Source organism: Oxyura jamaicensis, chromosome 4, assembly GCF_011077185.1.
Source record: "Oxyura jamaicensis isolate SHBP4307 breed ruddy duck chromosome 4, BPBGC_Ojam_1.0, whole genome shotgun sequence".
NCBI lineage: Eukaryota > Metazoa > Chordata > Aves > Anseriformes > Anatidae > Oxyura > Oxyura jamaicensis.
Genome location: NC_048896.1, coordinates 37,064,344 through 37,079,596, shown reverse-complemented (window position 1 = coordinate 37,079,596; position 15,253 = coordinate 37,064,344). Strand labels below are relative to the sequence as shown.

Below are 15,253 nucleotides of genomic sequence, written 5' to 3'. Positions count from 1 at the left end.
CTTAAATGTTCATTAGAAAAATAAACTTTGGTTAATAAAAACTACTTTCCCTCTGAGTAATTAGAAGACAGATCTCTTCTGCAAGTAGGCAAGTTGTGTTTTAAGTTGAGGAAATGCCCAGCAAAATATGCAGTTTCCCTTAATAGGTCATAGCCATATCTGAAAAATTGAAACTTTCAGACTGCTGCCTCTATTCAGTACTAGCTGCTTGCTTGGACTTGGAAGACTCCAGTGCTGAGGTTTGCTATCTGTGTTTAGCATCTCAATTTTAAAATAATAGTTAAGGAAGAAAAATGTCACTGGTCCAGAAAATAAAGATTGTCAATACAACAGTCAGTGTGCAAGAATAGTTGGAGGCTGTAATAGGAAGCTCAGTTGTCTGCAGCTTCTGAAGTCTACTGTAATAGACTTATCTCCAATAAAACAAGTCCTAAACTTGAAGCTGCTGAACAGCAGTGCAGCTGCCCCCCTCTTGTTAGATGCATGGGTAGATGCTGTTGATGGGGGGAAAAAAAAAAATCTGCAGTGGACCCTGTTACAGGTGGTATAGATATGCATGCTTAGGCTTTCATGCAGACACTAGCTATACTAGTAAGTTCCCTGTTCACTAGTGTTGTACTAGGTTTTATAAGATGACTTCTTTTGGGATAAGAGAGAAACAACAGGCATCTTGTGTAAGTGCCTTCAGGAAAAATTCCCTCTGTTAAAGACTCTCAATCACTTTTTTTTTTTAAAAAAAAAAAAACTTAATTTAGGAAACTTGCCCATAATAACAGCTCATAAAACTGATATTTAGCAACTTTAGCATAGCTTTTATGTTAGATCTCCTATGGAATAATCAGCTGAATGATGCTTAAACTTGTCGTCATACAGGGGTGAGGCAACTGGCTAGTGTCCTGCAAAAACACTGAAAAACATCATAGAGTTTGGGGGGGGTGGGAATGGTAAAAGAAAACACTCCTTATTAATGGAATCCTCGTTGAATTGTAAGTTCCCTTAACTTTTAAAGATGCATGTTTTATTTAGCTAAATGGAACTAGCTAAAAGCTCTGTCAAGGAGTTTGTCATTCTTGAGGGGAAAATGGAATTGTTGCCATTCCACTGGCTGCCTCACTTGTCCAGAGACTCACACTTAAGGAGTTGCATGCAACTCCTTTATTTTGGTGTAGCTAGTTATTTACAAACCACTTCCAATAGCTACTCTACAGAAAAAGAACTGTGTGGCTTTTACCTTGACAGTACTTCAGATGAAATCTGTCTTACTGTGAAGAATTATCAGATGCTATCACAAAATAAGACTGCAGCGGTTTGATTACTATACTTCTTAGCAGATAAATCCTCTTAATTGCAGCTTGCAAGGATGTCCACTTCTGTGGAAACACAGAATTGGTACACATATAACTGCATCTTCAGATTAAACCCAATTAAAGGGGAGTAGTTAGTCTTGAGACATGATGACAAACTTTATGGAGCTGACTTTCCAGAGAACGCTGAATTCTATGGTAACTGTATGTTGCGTGTCTGGCCCTGATGAGATGTGGGTAATACAGAGGTGAGAACAGACTGTGTATAGATGTTATTTATACAATATAAAAATATATATTAGTCTGTCAAGACATGTGCAAGTCCTACATTGATTCATATTATGATATAAAATACTGAAAGCTTCAATGGCTTCCTTGATGACTTAAAGATGAGAAACAGTATTGTACTCCTATTCAAAGCCTCTTTCCCTTAATAGGTAGATTAAGGAGGTAAGTAATGTGTACTGACTTCTTCTAAAACTATTTTAAAATTAAAATTACTCTAAGGACAGTTGAATTTTATTGGATTGGATGCTTTCTCATAGCTACCTCCTTCCTGATTTTTTTTTTCTTCCTCTGACAAAAATAGGTTTTCAAGGTAAACAATAGAAATTAGTAAGGAGACATTTTAAGATTTTTCCAAATGAGGTCTGTCCTAACAGTATCCTTATTAGACTCACATTGGGATTACTTCTCAGAGGTCTGTTTTAAGTAAATACAGTGACTTGCATCTCTTCTTTGTGCAGTGGGTGATCATCGAACATGGATGCTATGCATACTCCATGGTAGTGGTGCCACTCTATGATACACTGGGAACTGAAGCAATTACATACATTGTGAACAAAGGTAGGGCGTTTTCAGCAGTTCAACTGAATGTATGATGGCAGAGCTGACTAAGGACAGAACTGTAGCTGCCTTCAGATGTTTTCCTTTACCAAGTTCTGAAGTGTGAGCATAGTCCAAACTTGTATTGATAATGTTGTTCTCTTTCATCAGCTGACTTATCACTGGTTTTCTGTGACACACCTGACAAGGCTAAACTTCTGCTAACTGGTGTGGAAAAGGGGGAAACTCCAATCCTCAACACCATTGTTATCATGGAACCTTTTGGCACAGATCTTGTGGAACGTGGCAAGAAGTGTGGGGTGGAAATCTTCAGCATGAAAGAAATAGAAGTAAGCTTAATCTGCTCTACTGCTTTCATCTCACTTACTTGTGGAAGAATAAGATAATGTCTATTGCACAGATTTCAGGACTGAACAGTGTGGTGGATTAGTTTCAGAATACTTAACTGTCTCTTGAGCTGAAGTTTATACAAAAACAGGTCAACTTGCTGGTGGCATTTTACAATGTGCAAGGTATAAAAACATGTAAAGATAATGGAAAAACATGGTAGAGGTGTAACATCAGATCTGAACATTATCTTACTGTTTCATATGGACAAGCCTTATAGTTACATGCTGTGAATAATACTTCAGAATACAGTACAGTGAACAGACAATCTTTTTCTAAGAACATGACTTTAGCCTCTTAATGTTACTCTTAGTCCTTTTGCTTGTAGTCACTTTCTGCTTGGATCTCTTGTGCAAGTTATTTTGTAATCTTATTTGGAGAAATTTGTCCCAAGTACAAATTGCATAAACTGCATCTTGACTGTGAGATTATGAAATGGGGTTTAGTCTGGTTCCAGCTGTAGTGCTGGTGAAGGCTTGGCTTATTAGGACCTGCATATCTCCCAGTAACTCTGCTTGTCTTTTGCAGAGGTGTGTGGTAACTAGCAATTAAAAAAACACATAATTTCACTGAACTTGTTCTCAAAGCAGGCTTACCTGCTATGTTAGTAGGGCCACCTTCTGGTAAAGATGCAAAATTGGCCGCATGTTATCCTTTACAATACAGTTAACTGTATCATAGCTAACTAGCCTCAGCAAGGCTGCCAGGTTGGAATTGGGCTAAAGACATTATGCAGAGTAAGTGACTTGTACAGTAACATAGCTGACTGAGAAAATGGTTAGGTTAAATAAGGAAAAAACCTGCAGGAATAGGATGGCACACTAAAATCAGCTTCTTTCTATGAGTTGAACTCTAGTTTTTATTAGATCCTTTCCACTGGATCTTCTAGCTACAGGAAAAAAATGGGTAGATCCTTAAAGTAGATATGCTTAAGTAGCTACTTCCAGTAATGTGCTAAATCGTTACTATGCTACTGTAACAACAACACTCGATGTTGGGATTAATGTAGTAATGAGTGCTCCTTTCTCTAAGCCTCAGAAGTAAGGCAAACTTCCTAACAGTGTCTCAGTGAACGAGAATAAGTTCTAACCTCTTTAAGGGGTAAGAGCTTTTGATCTCAAAGACAACTCTGAGCTGTTTAGAAGCTTAGATTAGAGTTATTTCAAGCTTGTTTTCTAGGTTTCTGGCATGAACTTACCGTTTCCTGTGCTGTATGTGACCAGATAACAATCTTGGTTTCTGATGCTTAGTGTCTGTACTTATGCTGTGATTATTTAGAGCTGATTAGCCATGAATATATAGCTATTTCAGAGGAAGAGATGTCGGGCTTTTCTTCTAGATCAACAGAACTGTGTAGGGATCTTAGCTGTTCATTAAGTAAATACCAGGTCTTACTCAAAACAGGCTGTATTGAACTGCTGGTGGCACTTGGAATGCAGATTCTGTTTTGAGTAGACAATAGTATATTTTTTTGATGTAATAAGACTTTCAAAAAGGCAAACTTGCAGATTAACTGCTTACACGTTTTTCCCCTAAACTTCTTTGTTTATGGGTAATCTAAAGATGTAAAGATCCATACACAAAGAAGGCTGGTGCTAATAAATGAATGCGTAATACTCTTGAATACTCCTGTGTACTTGGAATGTGAAGGCAATGATGAGGTTTGTACCTGCCCTAAAAGGGGCAAACCTGTATTTAACAAAAGGTCCATTTTTAACTTACCGAAGCCCTTACACAGAATAACTATAGCTTTTAGTCTTAAATAGATGTGACAGGAGTAAGTCTTGATTTGAAACTTCTGAGCTCATCAGTATTGAACACAAGCTTTCAACTATTTCATATTAATCACTATATCCTTGATGGTAAAGGGATCTTGATAGCTATTCCCTTCAACCTAAAGATCTGTGGCATCATCAATGTTCAGGCATGAATAAATGTAATGAGAGAGAAGAGATTCTAGTGGAGAGAACTTGATGCACCCCATTCATCAGTATTAAGACTACAAACCACCAGTGAGCCTTCATGGGGAAACTTCAGTCTTCCTTCTCGAAGTAGTGATGTAGTTGCAGGGTGCTTCATGACATGAATTCTGCTCTACCTGGTCAGTAGTTGTCAGTGACACATCTGCATGAGCTGTTGGATTGATTTTCTGCTGTGGCTTGTTAGTATTCCGCCTAACCTTAAGCTTGTCTTATGAATGACTTCTGATTTACTAGTTGAAAAGAATTTTAGGTATTGCTCTTCTATTTGTAGAATACACTAGATCTTCTGAATGTCCCTTAGAGCCTTTGTTAAAGACATTCTATACTCCTGTAAGTTAAAAATGCCTTAACAGGCATTCTAAAGGATGGAATGTTACAATGTTTGGTAAGGTATTGTCTGGTAAATTTAAGACAAAGTAATGTGCTCTGACTCAAGTCTCTCCTTTCTTTACTTCCTGTAGGAACTGGGAAGAATCCACAGGCAAAAACCTATGGTAAGTATGAATTCAAGTGATCAAATCTGAAGTATTCAGTAGATCAAACTAGCAAATCTTCCTATCTCCCATAGTTCAAAAGTAACACTAGTATTTCAGTGTTTTATCCAGGTAGTCTTTTTCTAGAGAACTATACTAATACTTTCTTAACTCTCATAGCCTCCAAAGCCAGAAGATTTAGCAGTCATCTGTTTCACCAGTGGAACAACAGGTACACCTCATTATGGAGAATTTATTATTCTATGTGGGTAAAACTAATTCAGAAGCCCTCCTACTGTCTTTTCCAAAACTCTTCCCTGCTCTTGCATCTTTTTTGGCAAGTAGTATCTGGGGAGGTTTTATGGTAAGGCTCATTGACTTTTCCTGTTGACTAATACAGAGTTGCAGTAAAGGGGGATAGGGTCCTTATGTTTGGGTGCTTGGAAATAGGAACTGAACTTGTGCTTCCATTATAATAACAGCTCTGGCTCTGACTTCTGACTCCCAGTTCTGTTTTTGTACTAGCAGGACTTGCTTCTTAGCTCTTATGCACAGTGCACCCTTGCTTTAGGACCAAAACATAAAGCTAAGTGCCTAGATAACTGACAAATGTCAAGCATATGACAATCAACATTGTACTCCCTACCAATGTTATTAATTATACTTCTAAAGCAGCTCTGAGAGAAGTTGTCTGAGTTTGATTGCTGCATCTTCACAGAAATACTGGATTTTGAATGAGAAGCTTATCCAAGAAACATGACTGTTTCTAGAGGAGTTGCTGCACTTAATAGATTTGAAGGCTTCTGCACAAACTTAGTATTTCAGCTGGTAATAGTGTTCTTAAATGTCAGCCACTTCTCTGGCTTAATACCCTTCATTGTATCTTAATGCCTAAGAAGAGTTTGACTAAAATGCTATTAGTTTAATTTTACCTTTGCTTGGAGACTTAAAGGATTGAAGAATTTCACTGTTGCATCTTGATGTGCTTCTTCCTTAGGAAACCCCAAAGGAGCTATGCTCAGTCATGGAAATATAGTCAGCAATGCTTCAGCTTTTCTGAAAAATACAGAGGTAAACTTCAAGGTTGATGCTGTAGGTTTATTTGCATGAAGGGGAGTATCTCAGGAGTGAAAATGGATCTTACTATGTCTAAAATTAGTGAGATTTCAGCAGTTGAAAATGTGTGGGCAGACTGTCAAGTTACTAATTTAGGAGTCAACATATACCTAAGGTGCCTTTCTTTTACTTTGTAGGATATCACATAATTCATGTTAAACTTAATCTTTTTTCTGACTTGCTTTCTATGCAAGAGTAGATAAAGCTATAAGGAACAGATTTGTTTGCATTTCTCTTAGTTGTTTCTTGTGTCAGTTTCTCCTTAATCTCTTTGCATGTAACTTGTGTTGCTATTCTATTTCTGGTCCACAGTACTGATATTAATGCAGATCTGTTGGATGTTTTGGGGATGTTGGTAGAGGTGTTTTTTTGGTGATGCTGGGTGTTTGTCTTCATCTTCCCCCTCCCCACTCCTGCCAAGCTGGTACTGCTGTATTAACAATCATTGGTCCAGCACAGCTTGGAAACTTGTAACTGTACTTGTGTGGATGCATCAAAAGTTTGGCGGGTGTGGAGAAAAGCAGAATTCTCATGCAAGAGTTCTGACATACCTACTTTGCCAAGTACCCTGCACATAGAATTGTTTCTAAATTAAGCAACTGGTCTCATGATTAGATCATGTGAGGTACTTTGATATTGACCTTATGTTAAATTGGGTAAACGAACTTTCTGACCTACAATGAATGTCTGCATTTTTAACCCCTAAAACATATTACTACAGTCTCCGTGCCATCCTCTGTGTTTCCAATGTATATTGGAACTTCATGTGGCTTCTCTCAGAACTTGTTTCTATGCATAATCATATAGTAAGCTGTAATAATAAGTTCCTGTACTTGGCTGTTACAGATCAGTTTCTGTGATGTGCTCACAGCAATTTCTAGCACAGTAGTCTTGCTAATGAGGGAAAGACAATGCAGCTGTTTCAAAGCTGAAGTGAGGGCTGTGCTCTAGAGTTCTGATATCTTTGTATTGTTTATCTTACAAAAATAATTCTTCCTCTGTTTTGCTTAACACTTCCAGAAAACATTTATACCTACCCCTGAGGATGTTCTGATATCATTCCTGCCCTTGGCCCATATGTTTGAGAGAATCGTTGAGGTAGGCATGTTCTTAAAAACTATTGTATTTTCTTACAGAATATGTGATTCCTGAGTCCCCCTGATAAACAGTATTTGCTTTTGCCTTTTACACTTGTTCTCTTGAACCTTACCTCAAGCTCTTATACATCTCACAACAGTGAGTACTAGACAACTAATTTTCTTGCCTAAACATTAACCTTAGGGCTAGGATTAGTAAGAAACTGGTTTTAGTAGAACAGGACACAATGACCCAATCCTTCAGTATACTGCACTGATTATAAGGAATTTCTAGGCAGTAAGTACTAAAAATCCATGCCCTTCTTCAGTCTGTAAAAGCTGAAGCTGTGAAGCTGTAAAATCTTATGACAAAGATTTATTGTGTAACGTAGCTTTCTGCTCACTTAACCAACTTAAAAATAGTTTTTTGTATATTTATCATTGCTTTCAGGAAACCTCAGTGCAGGGGGGGAGAGGGCTAGAATTTGTTTGAATGCAGTTTTCTTCCAGGAAATGAAAATGGCTTTTAACTTCAGAATTTGTCATTAAATTACATTAACTGGAATAGTTTTTTCTGTAGGGCAAAATTTGGAGCTGCATTTTTTGAGGATGAGGGAGTTCTGGGTTGTCTTAATACCAGTAGCCTTAATTATGGGCTGAAAGGTCCTTAGTAGGTGATACACAAGACACTTGAGGAAATAGCTTATTTGAGGAAATAACATCATTCTAGTTATATGTATATATATGTATATATATAGGCATGGGTGTTTTGTACTTGAAGTTTAACTCATCTCCTTTAGGTGAGATAGAAAACACATGAATTGGGACACAACCAGATTCAACACACAAGGGAATAACAGCTTCCCTGCAAGTGTGGAAAGATGCATAGGGCCAGAAGCTGTCCCACAATTTTAGTTAGGAGTCCTGAGCTTTCTACTGAAGGGGTTAGGTCTGTATGTGTACATGGTGTGTAAATATATATGCTTATGTATGTGTGTATACATATTATGAAGAAAGTAGATGCACCCCACCAAGATTTATGGGTGCCCTTAGGCTTGACGGAAGAAGTGTGCAGGGGAAGAAATAAAAACTAGTAGGTATGGGGAAACAGAAGTAGGGATGCTAATAAAAATAAATGAAGGGGGTGTATAGGTGTGGTGGGTAGAGCTTCTAGACTAATAGAACACAGAACACTGCAGGATTGTCTGCCTTCCACAGTGCAGGTCTGAATTGGTGCAGAAATAAGCAGTGGCTATGCTAGAATCTTCCAGAGAGCATCCTGATCACCTGACGACAAATCCTTGCTTGCATCGATCTTGTTGGGAAACAGTAAGGAAAACCAGAATGCAAGAGAATAAAACACAAGTAGCACGCAGCAGAAATCCCTGCTGGATCAGTATGTGGTATATGCTGACTTCCAATGCGGAATTTCCTAGTCTATAGCAGGCAACAAAATTCTAGTATTTAAGCTTGTTAGATATTTAAAATAGAGGACTTCAGTGTTTTGCTACCTCTGAGCTCTGCCTTATTTGACCAACTGCTTCTTTGGTTAGGGACTTCTGTACAGCTTGTATTTCTATTGGTCTCTGCCCCACATACAACAAACATGTCCTGCTATGCTTTATACATGCTGTCTTCAGACACTTTGCTCTTTTCTAACAGTGTGTGATTCTGTGCCATGGAGCTCGGATAGGATTCTTTCAAGGGGATATCAGACTACTTATGGATGACCTAAAAACACTACAGCCGACTGTATTTCCTGTAGTACCACGACTGCTGAACAGAATGTTTGACAAGGTAAGTCTAAAGCTGTGAGGAGCTTTGAAAGACTTCCTGAAGTCTGATATGGCAAAAGTAACTGTGCTCTGATGTTAAATCAGTGTGCTAACAAATTGTTGCATCTCTAAAAGTGGTGGATGTACAGGAAGAAGTACTGGCTGTAGTAAAGTGTTTTCAGGCAGCCAATACTTGCACAGAATAGTCTGACTAGAAGTCTTGTTTCTCTACAGCATTATTAATTTGCTCAAAGCAAAACAGTAAGTTGTTCAACTCCAGTCTGCACCATGAACATGAGGCTTAGTGCCTGCATGCTAGTTTTTAGCATCTGACTCATGGAAGGGGATTTGCAAATCAAGGTCAGGTGTCTGCCTATATTTGCATGGACAAGTACAAGTTTCCTACGCAACAGCCAGCATGTTCTAGCAGGAAGAACGACAAACCAGCCAGTCTGAAGTGCTGGAGAGAGGGTGTGTCAGTAACCCTATTCTCTCCTGTGCTTGCTACTAGCCTTCTCAGGGTCATTGGAGATAGGAATTCAGAGGTAGATTCCTTCTTGGCCTTTTTGTGGAAGATATTAAATCATTGTTCTTCATGCAAATAGCTGACCTGTATAAGAATATAGTCAGAGGAGTTGAAGGGTACATGATGCAGTCTGGCTGCTAAAGAAATGGCAGACCTGGCTATGTTGCCTCAGTTGGGACAATACTCCTCTCATGAGACTTGAGGAGCAGCAAGTAATGCAACATTGGCCACAACAACTCCATTTGTAGGGGAGGAAGTACTTTTTGCCAATTGCCTGTAGTGCTTAAAACTTAAAACATCAGAGAAGAATGCAGGTCTGTTAGTGCTGGAATTATAGGAACAGGGCCGAAGCTTAACTCTATTCTCCTTCCATGATCTCTTACTACTTGTTCCTAGTGCCATGACAATTTCACTTCTTTGGCAGTTTCAACCTCACAGCCTTGTAGTAATCTGGCATATGAAGTTCCAAGTAGGAAATAGGGGTGACAAACCCCATAATGCTGAATTGCTGCTGGGTCTGTTTCTCTCCAAGGGAATATACTAATCTGTGGTTCTGTTAAGTCTGCTCTGTGGCTTCCTGGGTATGACCAGAAGGAAGCCTTAAAAAGTGATCTAAAAAGCAAGCTTATCTGTGTAAAAGATTGCACACCCCTTCAGAAATGCCAACTAGCATAAATAGTACTAGTTTTATTGATTTGTATTACTTTACATGCTATGGTGATATGTACTCTAGAATATACTAAAGATTATGCTCAACTCATATTTTAACCAAACTGGAACAGAAAAGCAAGGAAAATGACTATTTTTATTCATACTTAAATGAAGAAACTATACATAGTGTCCACAGTTGGATGAGAAGAAAAGATTAAGCACTAATTTTTGGTGTATACAAGAGGTAGAAAGGCCAAATCTAGAAATGCTTCCTACCAGGATTATGATAATTACCAGTAGGTGTCTGACTTGCTTGGTTTTCACTGTAAGAGTCTTTGTGTGCTACTGTAAAAAAAAAAAAGTGAATGACAGTCTGAGACTACTAATTGTATATCATCTTCCTTAATAGATTTTTGGGCAGGCAGATACATCATTAAAGAGGTGGATGCTGGATTTTGCTTCCAAGAGGAAAGAAGCAGAACTTAGAAGTGGTATAATTAGAAACAACAGTTTCTGGGATAAAGTCATCTTCCGCAAAATACAGGTATGCTTGAAATTCTCTAAGTCTTTGTATTATGGATATTGGACCTCTTTTATTGCATCACTTATTTTTTTTCCATGATTAGTTTTGGAAAAGTTCCAGATGTGCTTACTTAGTTACAGAACAGCAGTATGATGTGTCTTCAAATACTGGAAATGTGAAGCATCACTACATAGCTTTTGTGGCTTATAGGCATCAGTTTGCAATTACTGAATTTGATATGGGTGGTTATAATCTGGTATGGTGTGTATCACTCACTAAAGATTATCTGGTTATTCAGAGTAAAATTCAACGCTTTTTTCCTACTACAGTTCTCCATTCTTCCTGTTCTGGTGGTATCAGGTAACTGCATTAGGGAAGTTGCTCTAAAAGCCTGTTTTGCTTCTTTGAAAGCAAAACACCCTCCTTCTGAAGGAGGAATGCTGAATGTTGCCCAGTGCTCCTTACTGTTTCCTCTCTGTTGGTAACTAGCAAACATGCCTGGTATAATGTTTGGTTTGCGATGGCCTGAATTCTGGTTGCACAACACCCTCCTGTGGCTGCCTTTATAGCATTCAGGTTTTATGAGAAACTAAAAGAAGGTAGGTTAAAAGTAAAAACCCTCACTGTTGGGCCACAGCTTAAGTTCTTTAGACTTCTGTCTGAGTCTGCATTTCAGTAGCATGAAAGTATAGCCTTTGTAGATGCTGTGTATTTGAGATACTGTTTCTTCCAGCCATTGAAGAGATTAAAACATTAAAACATTCTATAAAGGACAACTTGCCATAGGAGACTGAACTTCAGCTTCTAACATCTGTGGGTTGCATATATAAGCAGTTAGTGACTGAGGGTAGAAGAGCTAAAGACTCTGGAAGTCTCTCTAAAATGCTTTTGGTGTCAACAGTATCTTGTCTGTTGTAGGCAAGTCTGGGAGGAAGAGTAAGGCTGATGATCACAGGAGCAGCACCTATATCTGCAAGTGTACTGACCTTCCTGAGGACAGCTCTTGGCTGTCAGGTGAGTTTGTTGCTCTTAATCCAAAACCATAAAGATTTTAGTACCTGATTTAAGCTTTGATAGAAGAACACTTCTAGTGGTCTGATTATATGGATAACTTGTTAGCGTTCTTTTTGGAGGCTGTACAACTAAATATTCCTTTCCAGAGTTTCTCTCAGACCTCTGTCTGTGTCCATCCAAAGTCTCTATGGTAATTTCAATAACCACCTAAACCTTCGTAGGGAAAAACTTTCTCAGTGGCAACTGTATTCAGTGATTAATACTCTTGGATTAAGTTTCTGGGACTTGCCTTGCCTACAGAAACATTCAAAACTACTATAGAGTATCTAATCAACGTGATGTAGTATTTCTTTGAAGATAAGACTGGGGAGAATCAGACAAACTTTGAAGGCAAAAGCAGCTTTGAGCAAAGTATATGCTGCTTGAGGTAAAATCTGAATAATAGATGTTCTGATAGAACAAATGTAAAATAGATTTCAAGGACAGAAGACATTGAAACACTAAAACTTGTCAGGTTTCTGTGACTTGAATACCTTCAGTGGTATAGCAGTGAGCTCTAAACAGAAGAGGTAGTTCTGTCTTGTATACAATAACCACAGAGCTGGGATGAGATACAGGGCATCCATTCCTATCTTGGACAATCCTGTCCTTCATCAACATGCATGAAGTAATTTCTAGTGCGTATGTTTAGTTTCTTCCTGTTGCACTGTATTGTTTTGTGACTTAAGAATATGGATAACGTAGTGATCTAGATAAGTGTCACAAAGCATGTGAAACTGAAATCTTGAGTAAATATTAACTGAAGATGGAATATCATTACTTGGAAGTGTTTATTGCAGTAAACCTCTTGAATTTTTTAAAAGATGCTGAGGATTATGCTAAACTCAAATTTAAACTGAATTAGAAAAAGAAGCAAAACTTTATTCTTAATGAAGAAACTTTGAAAAAAGCAAGAATCTTAAGCTCTTTTTCTTACTTCCTAGTTCTATGAAGGTTATGGACAGACTGAATGCACAGCTGGATGCTCACTGTCAATGCCTGGTGACTGGACAGCAGGTATGGTGTTTAATGGTCTGCTTGTCTGTTAAACTTCAGGTTGCTATAGAAGCCCCAGTCATGTTATTTAGCCTGTTAACACCTGTTGTAAAGAATTAGATTTTAGTTTTCAAGTCAAATAAAAAAGCTTTGAAAGGATCTTATGGAGTTCCTACCCCTAAATAGGTAGGAATGTTTAGCGAGTGAAGTTAACAGGCTTTACCCTTGTAGTTCAAGTAGATGTAGGAGAGATTGTCATACTAAAATCTAGTCTTACAGAATAGAAATCTGTGTATAAACAGGGCTAGAGATGTAAGTGGCACTTCTGTATTTGGAACAGTCGGCATTTGCCAGCCATTTAATCTCTAGTTCTAATTGTAACCCTGATACTTGCAATTACAGTAAAACTTTTGCTACTTTAATATGTCCACAGAGCAAAGATCCTGATTATACTAAGAAGATAGCAACCCTGAATAGATGATTCAGGTTTTTAAAGTTCAAGGGATATCTGAAACAAATGTTTCAGTCCCGACAAACTAAAGCTGTCTGTATAGCAGTATTGATGTGATATGTTGCCAGAAATTGATGTTCCATCTCTTCCATTACTCCAGTATCTAGACAGCCTGTTATTTTTAAAAACCTGATTAAACCCATTCAGGCTACTGAAGCATTTCTGTTTAATAGGTCATGTTGGAGCACCAATGTCATGCAATATCATAAAGCTCGTTGATGTGCAAGAAATGAATTATTTCTCTGCCAAAGGAGAGGGTGAGGTGGGTAACTTCAAAATGTCAGGTTTACCTGGATTGGGGGGGGAACAGCTTAAGCAAGCAACTGGTTTGTGACTGCAAGCAATACATAACTGTTTTGGTTATTTGCTTGAGACTGGAGAGAAATCACTGGGCTATATTTACCAGAAATACTTAAGGGAAGAGTAGTGTTAAGATTCTTCCATGTGGTGCACATGACCTGATCTCTAGTTTCCTTCAAATTTTGTCTTTAAATATGCTTTTAAAGTTTGGCTGCTAGGGGAATTGAGCATATATTGTCATAACAAGAAACAGTTAACGAGTCTTAAAATCTTGTAATGCTTCTCTTGCACTTGCTGTGGAACTTTGCTGAATTTGGAGGGAGTTTGGACTTGAGTAATTATGGTAGTCCTTTAAAATTATCGGCTGTCATCTTAATCTCAGTTTTAACTTCCTCAGTCACATTTTTCTGGATTTATCAAGTGGTAAACGGTGTAACTTGTTTCACAGTACTGATGCCCATAGCTGTAAACTTGCTTTGCCTGAAATAGATCATCTTCCTCCTTGTCTGCCTGTTCTTTGGCTTTTATCTTCAGCTGGATTCAGCACTCCCAGTCTTCCTTTCTGAGAATAAGCTTCTGTCAGTCTCAGCTCTGTCAGCTTTTCTTTTCGCTTTTGCCAGTTATCCATGTTCAAGAAAGATAAACTTGCAAGTAGAATTATGTTTATATGCAGATGAGGTCTTAGTACCAGTTAGCAGGATATAGATAAATGGTTTGTCTCTACTGGGAAAAGCTGTCACCTACTGTTATCCAGTAATTATAGGAGTTGTGAAAAGTTTGATCAATCAGCCTTTGACTTAACTAGGACATGCAGAGCTCTCTATCTATCCTTCTAGATAAGGTCTCTTATAGCAGAAATGACTGAGGTCTTAAAGCATGGCCTTAGTTTAGTCATGAGTTTGGCACTGTCCCTTCAAGGCTATCAGAACCCCTGCTAATATTTCAACTTCTTATATTGATGACATCAGTTCATTGTACAGCAGTTCATCCATTTCTGTAGTTCATCTTAAGGTAAACACTAAAAATGCTTGGAATTTTTCTAAGAATTGGCCTCAACTGTATTAGTAATTTTCCTGTAGTCTGAGAATTGCTATCAGCATCTAAAAATTCCTTAGCCAGTTCCTTGCCCACTCTATAATTGAAAATAATAAATTAATTAAAATTAACCTGTGGTTATCTAACTGGGTCAACCGTGTTAGTCTAGATGATTAGTCCCTATTCTAGGTAATTCAGTCCCTATTAGTATTTATTAATGATTTGACCTTAACTTAAAAATAGATTCTTTATCTTACTCCTCTAGACTTACTCTAGAGTCCTGATGCCATTGTCCAGACCACTTATTGTCTCATGTTAAGCACTCATGCCAAGCCACTCAAGTGGGTGTGATGCTCTGAATTCTTTGCTTCTAAGGATTCCAGTACAGAGCCTTCTGATTTTTGGACACCTGGTTCCCAAGAGCTGTGTACAGTGGGGACCTCAGTTTTGCTTCAGTCTTGTTTATCTAGTTTATCTTGCCTATCTCTCTACTCTCTTTTCTAATGGGGCTTTTTATTATCCTGCTGAAAGAACAAATCTGTGTGACTGCTTTTTATTACACTTCATACTAGCAGAAAATCTTAAGTCTTAAAGAGAACCTCAATGAACAGAGAATTTTCTACCAATGTGTAAATTTTGTCCTTGTGGTGGTTATCAAGAGCTTTTGGAGGAAGTGTTCCTTGCAAACAGTGATTGCTG

General features: G+C 38.1%; 1 protein-coding gene across 2 annotated transcripts in view; it reads left to right on the top strand.

Annotated features, from left to right (window-relative positions):
- ACSL1 (acyl-CoA synthetase long chain family member 1) overlaps positions 1–15,253 on the top strand; it is a 37,874-nt gene that overhangs the window by 19,010 nt on the left and 3,611 nt on the right. For both annotated transcript variants that reach the window (XM_035323825.1, XM_035323826.1), the window contains exons 6-16: positions 2,051–2,150; positions 2,301–2,479; positions 4,981–5,013; positions 5,173–5,224; positions 5,990–6,063; positions 7,129–7,206; positions 8,847–8,981; positions 10,546–10,680; positions 11,578–11,673; positions 12,657–12,729; positions 13,393–13,481. In XM_035323825.1, coding sequence (XP_035179716.1) covers positions 2,051–2,150; positions 2,301–2,479; positions 4,981–5,013; positions 5,173–5,224; positions 5,990–6,063; positions 7,129–7,206; positions 8,847–8,981; positions 10,546–10,680; positions 11,578–11,673; positions 12,657–12,729; positions 13,393–13,481 — 1,044 coding nt within the window. The remainder of the gene's footprint in view (positions 1–2,050; positions 2,151–2,300; positions 2,480–4,980; positions 5,014–5,172; positions 5,225–5,989; positions 6,064–7,128; positions 7,207–8,846; positions 8,982–10,545; positions 10,681–11,577; positions 11,674–12,656; positions 12,730–13,392; positions 13,482–15,253) is intronic.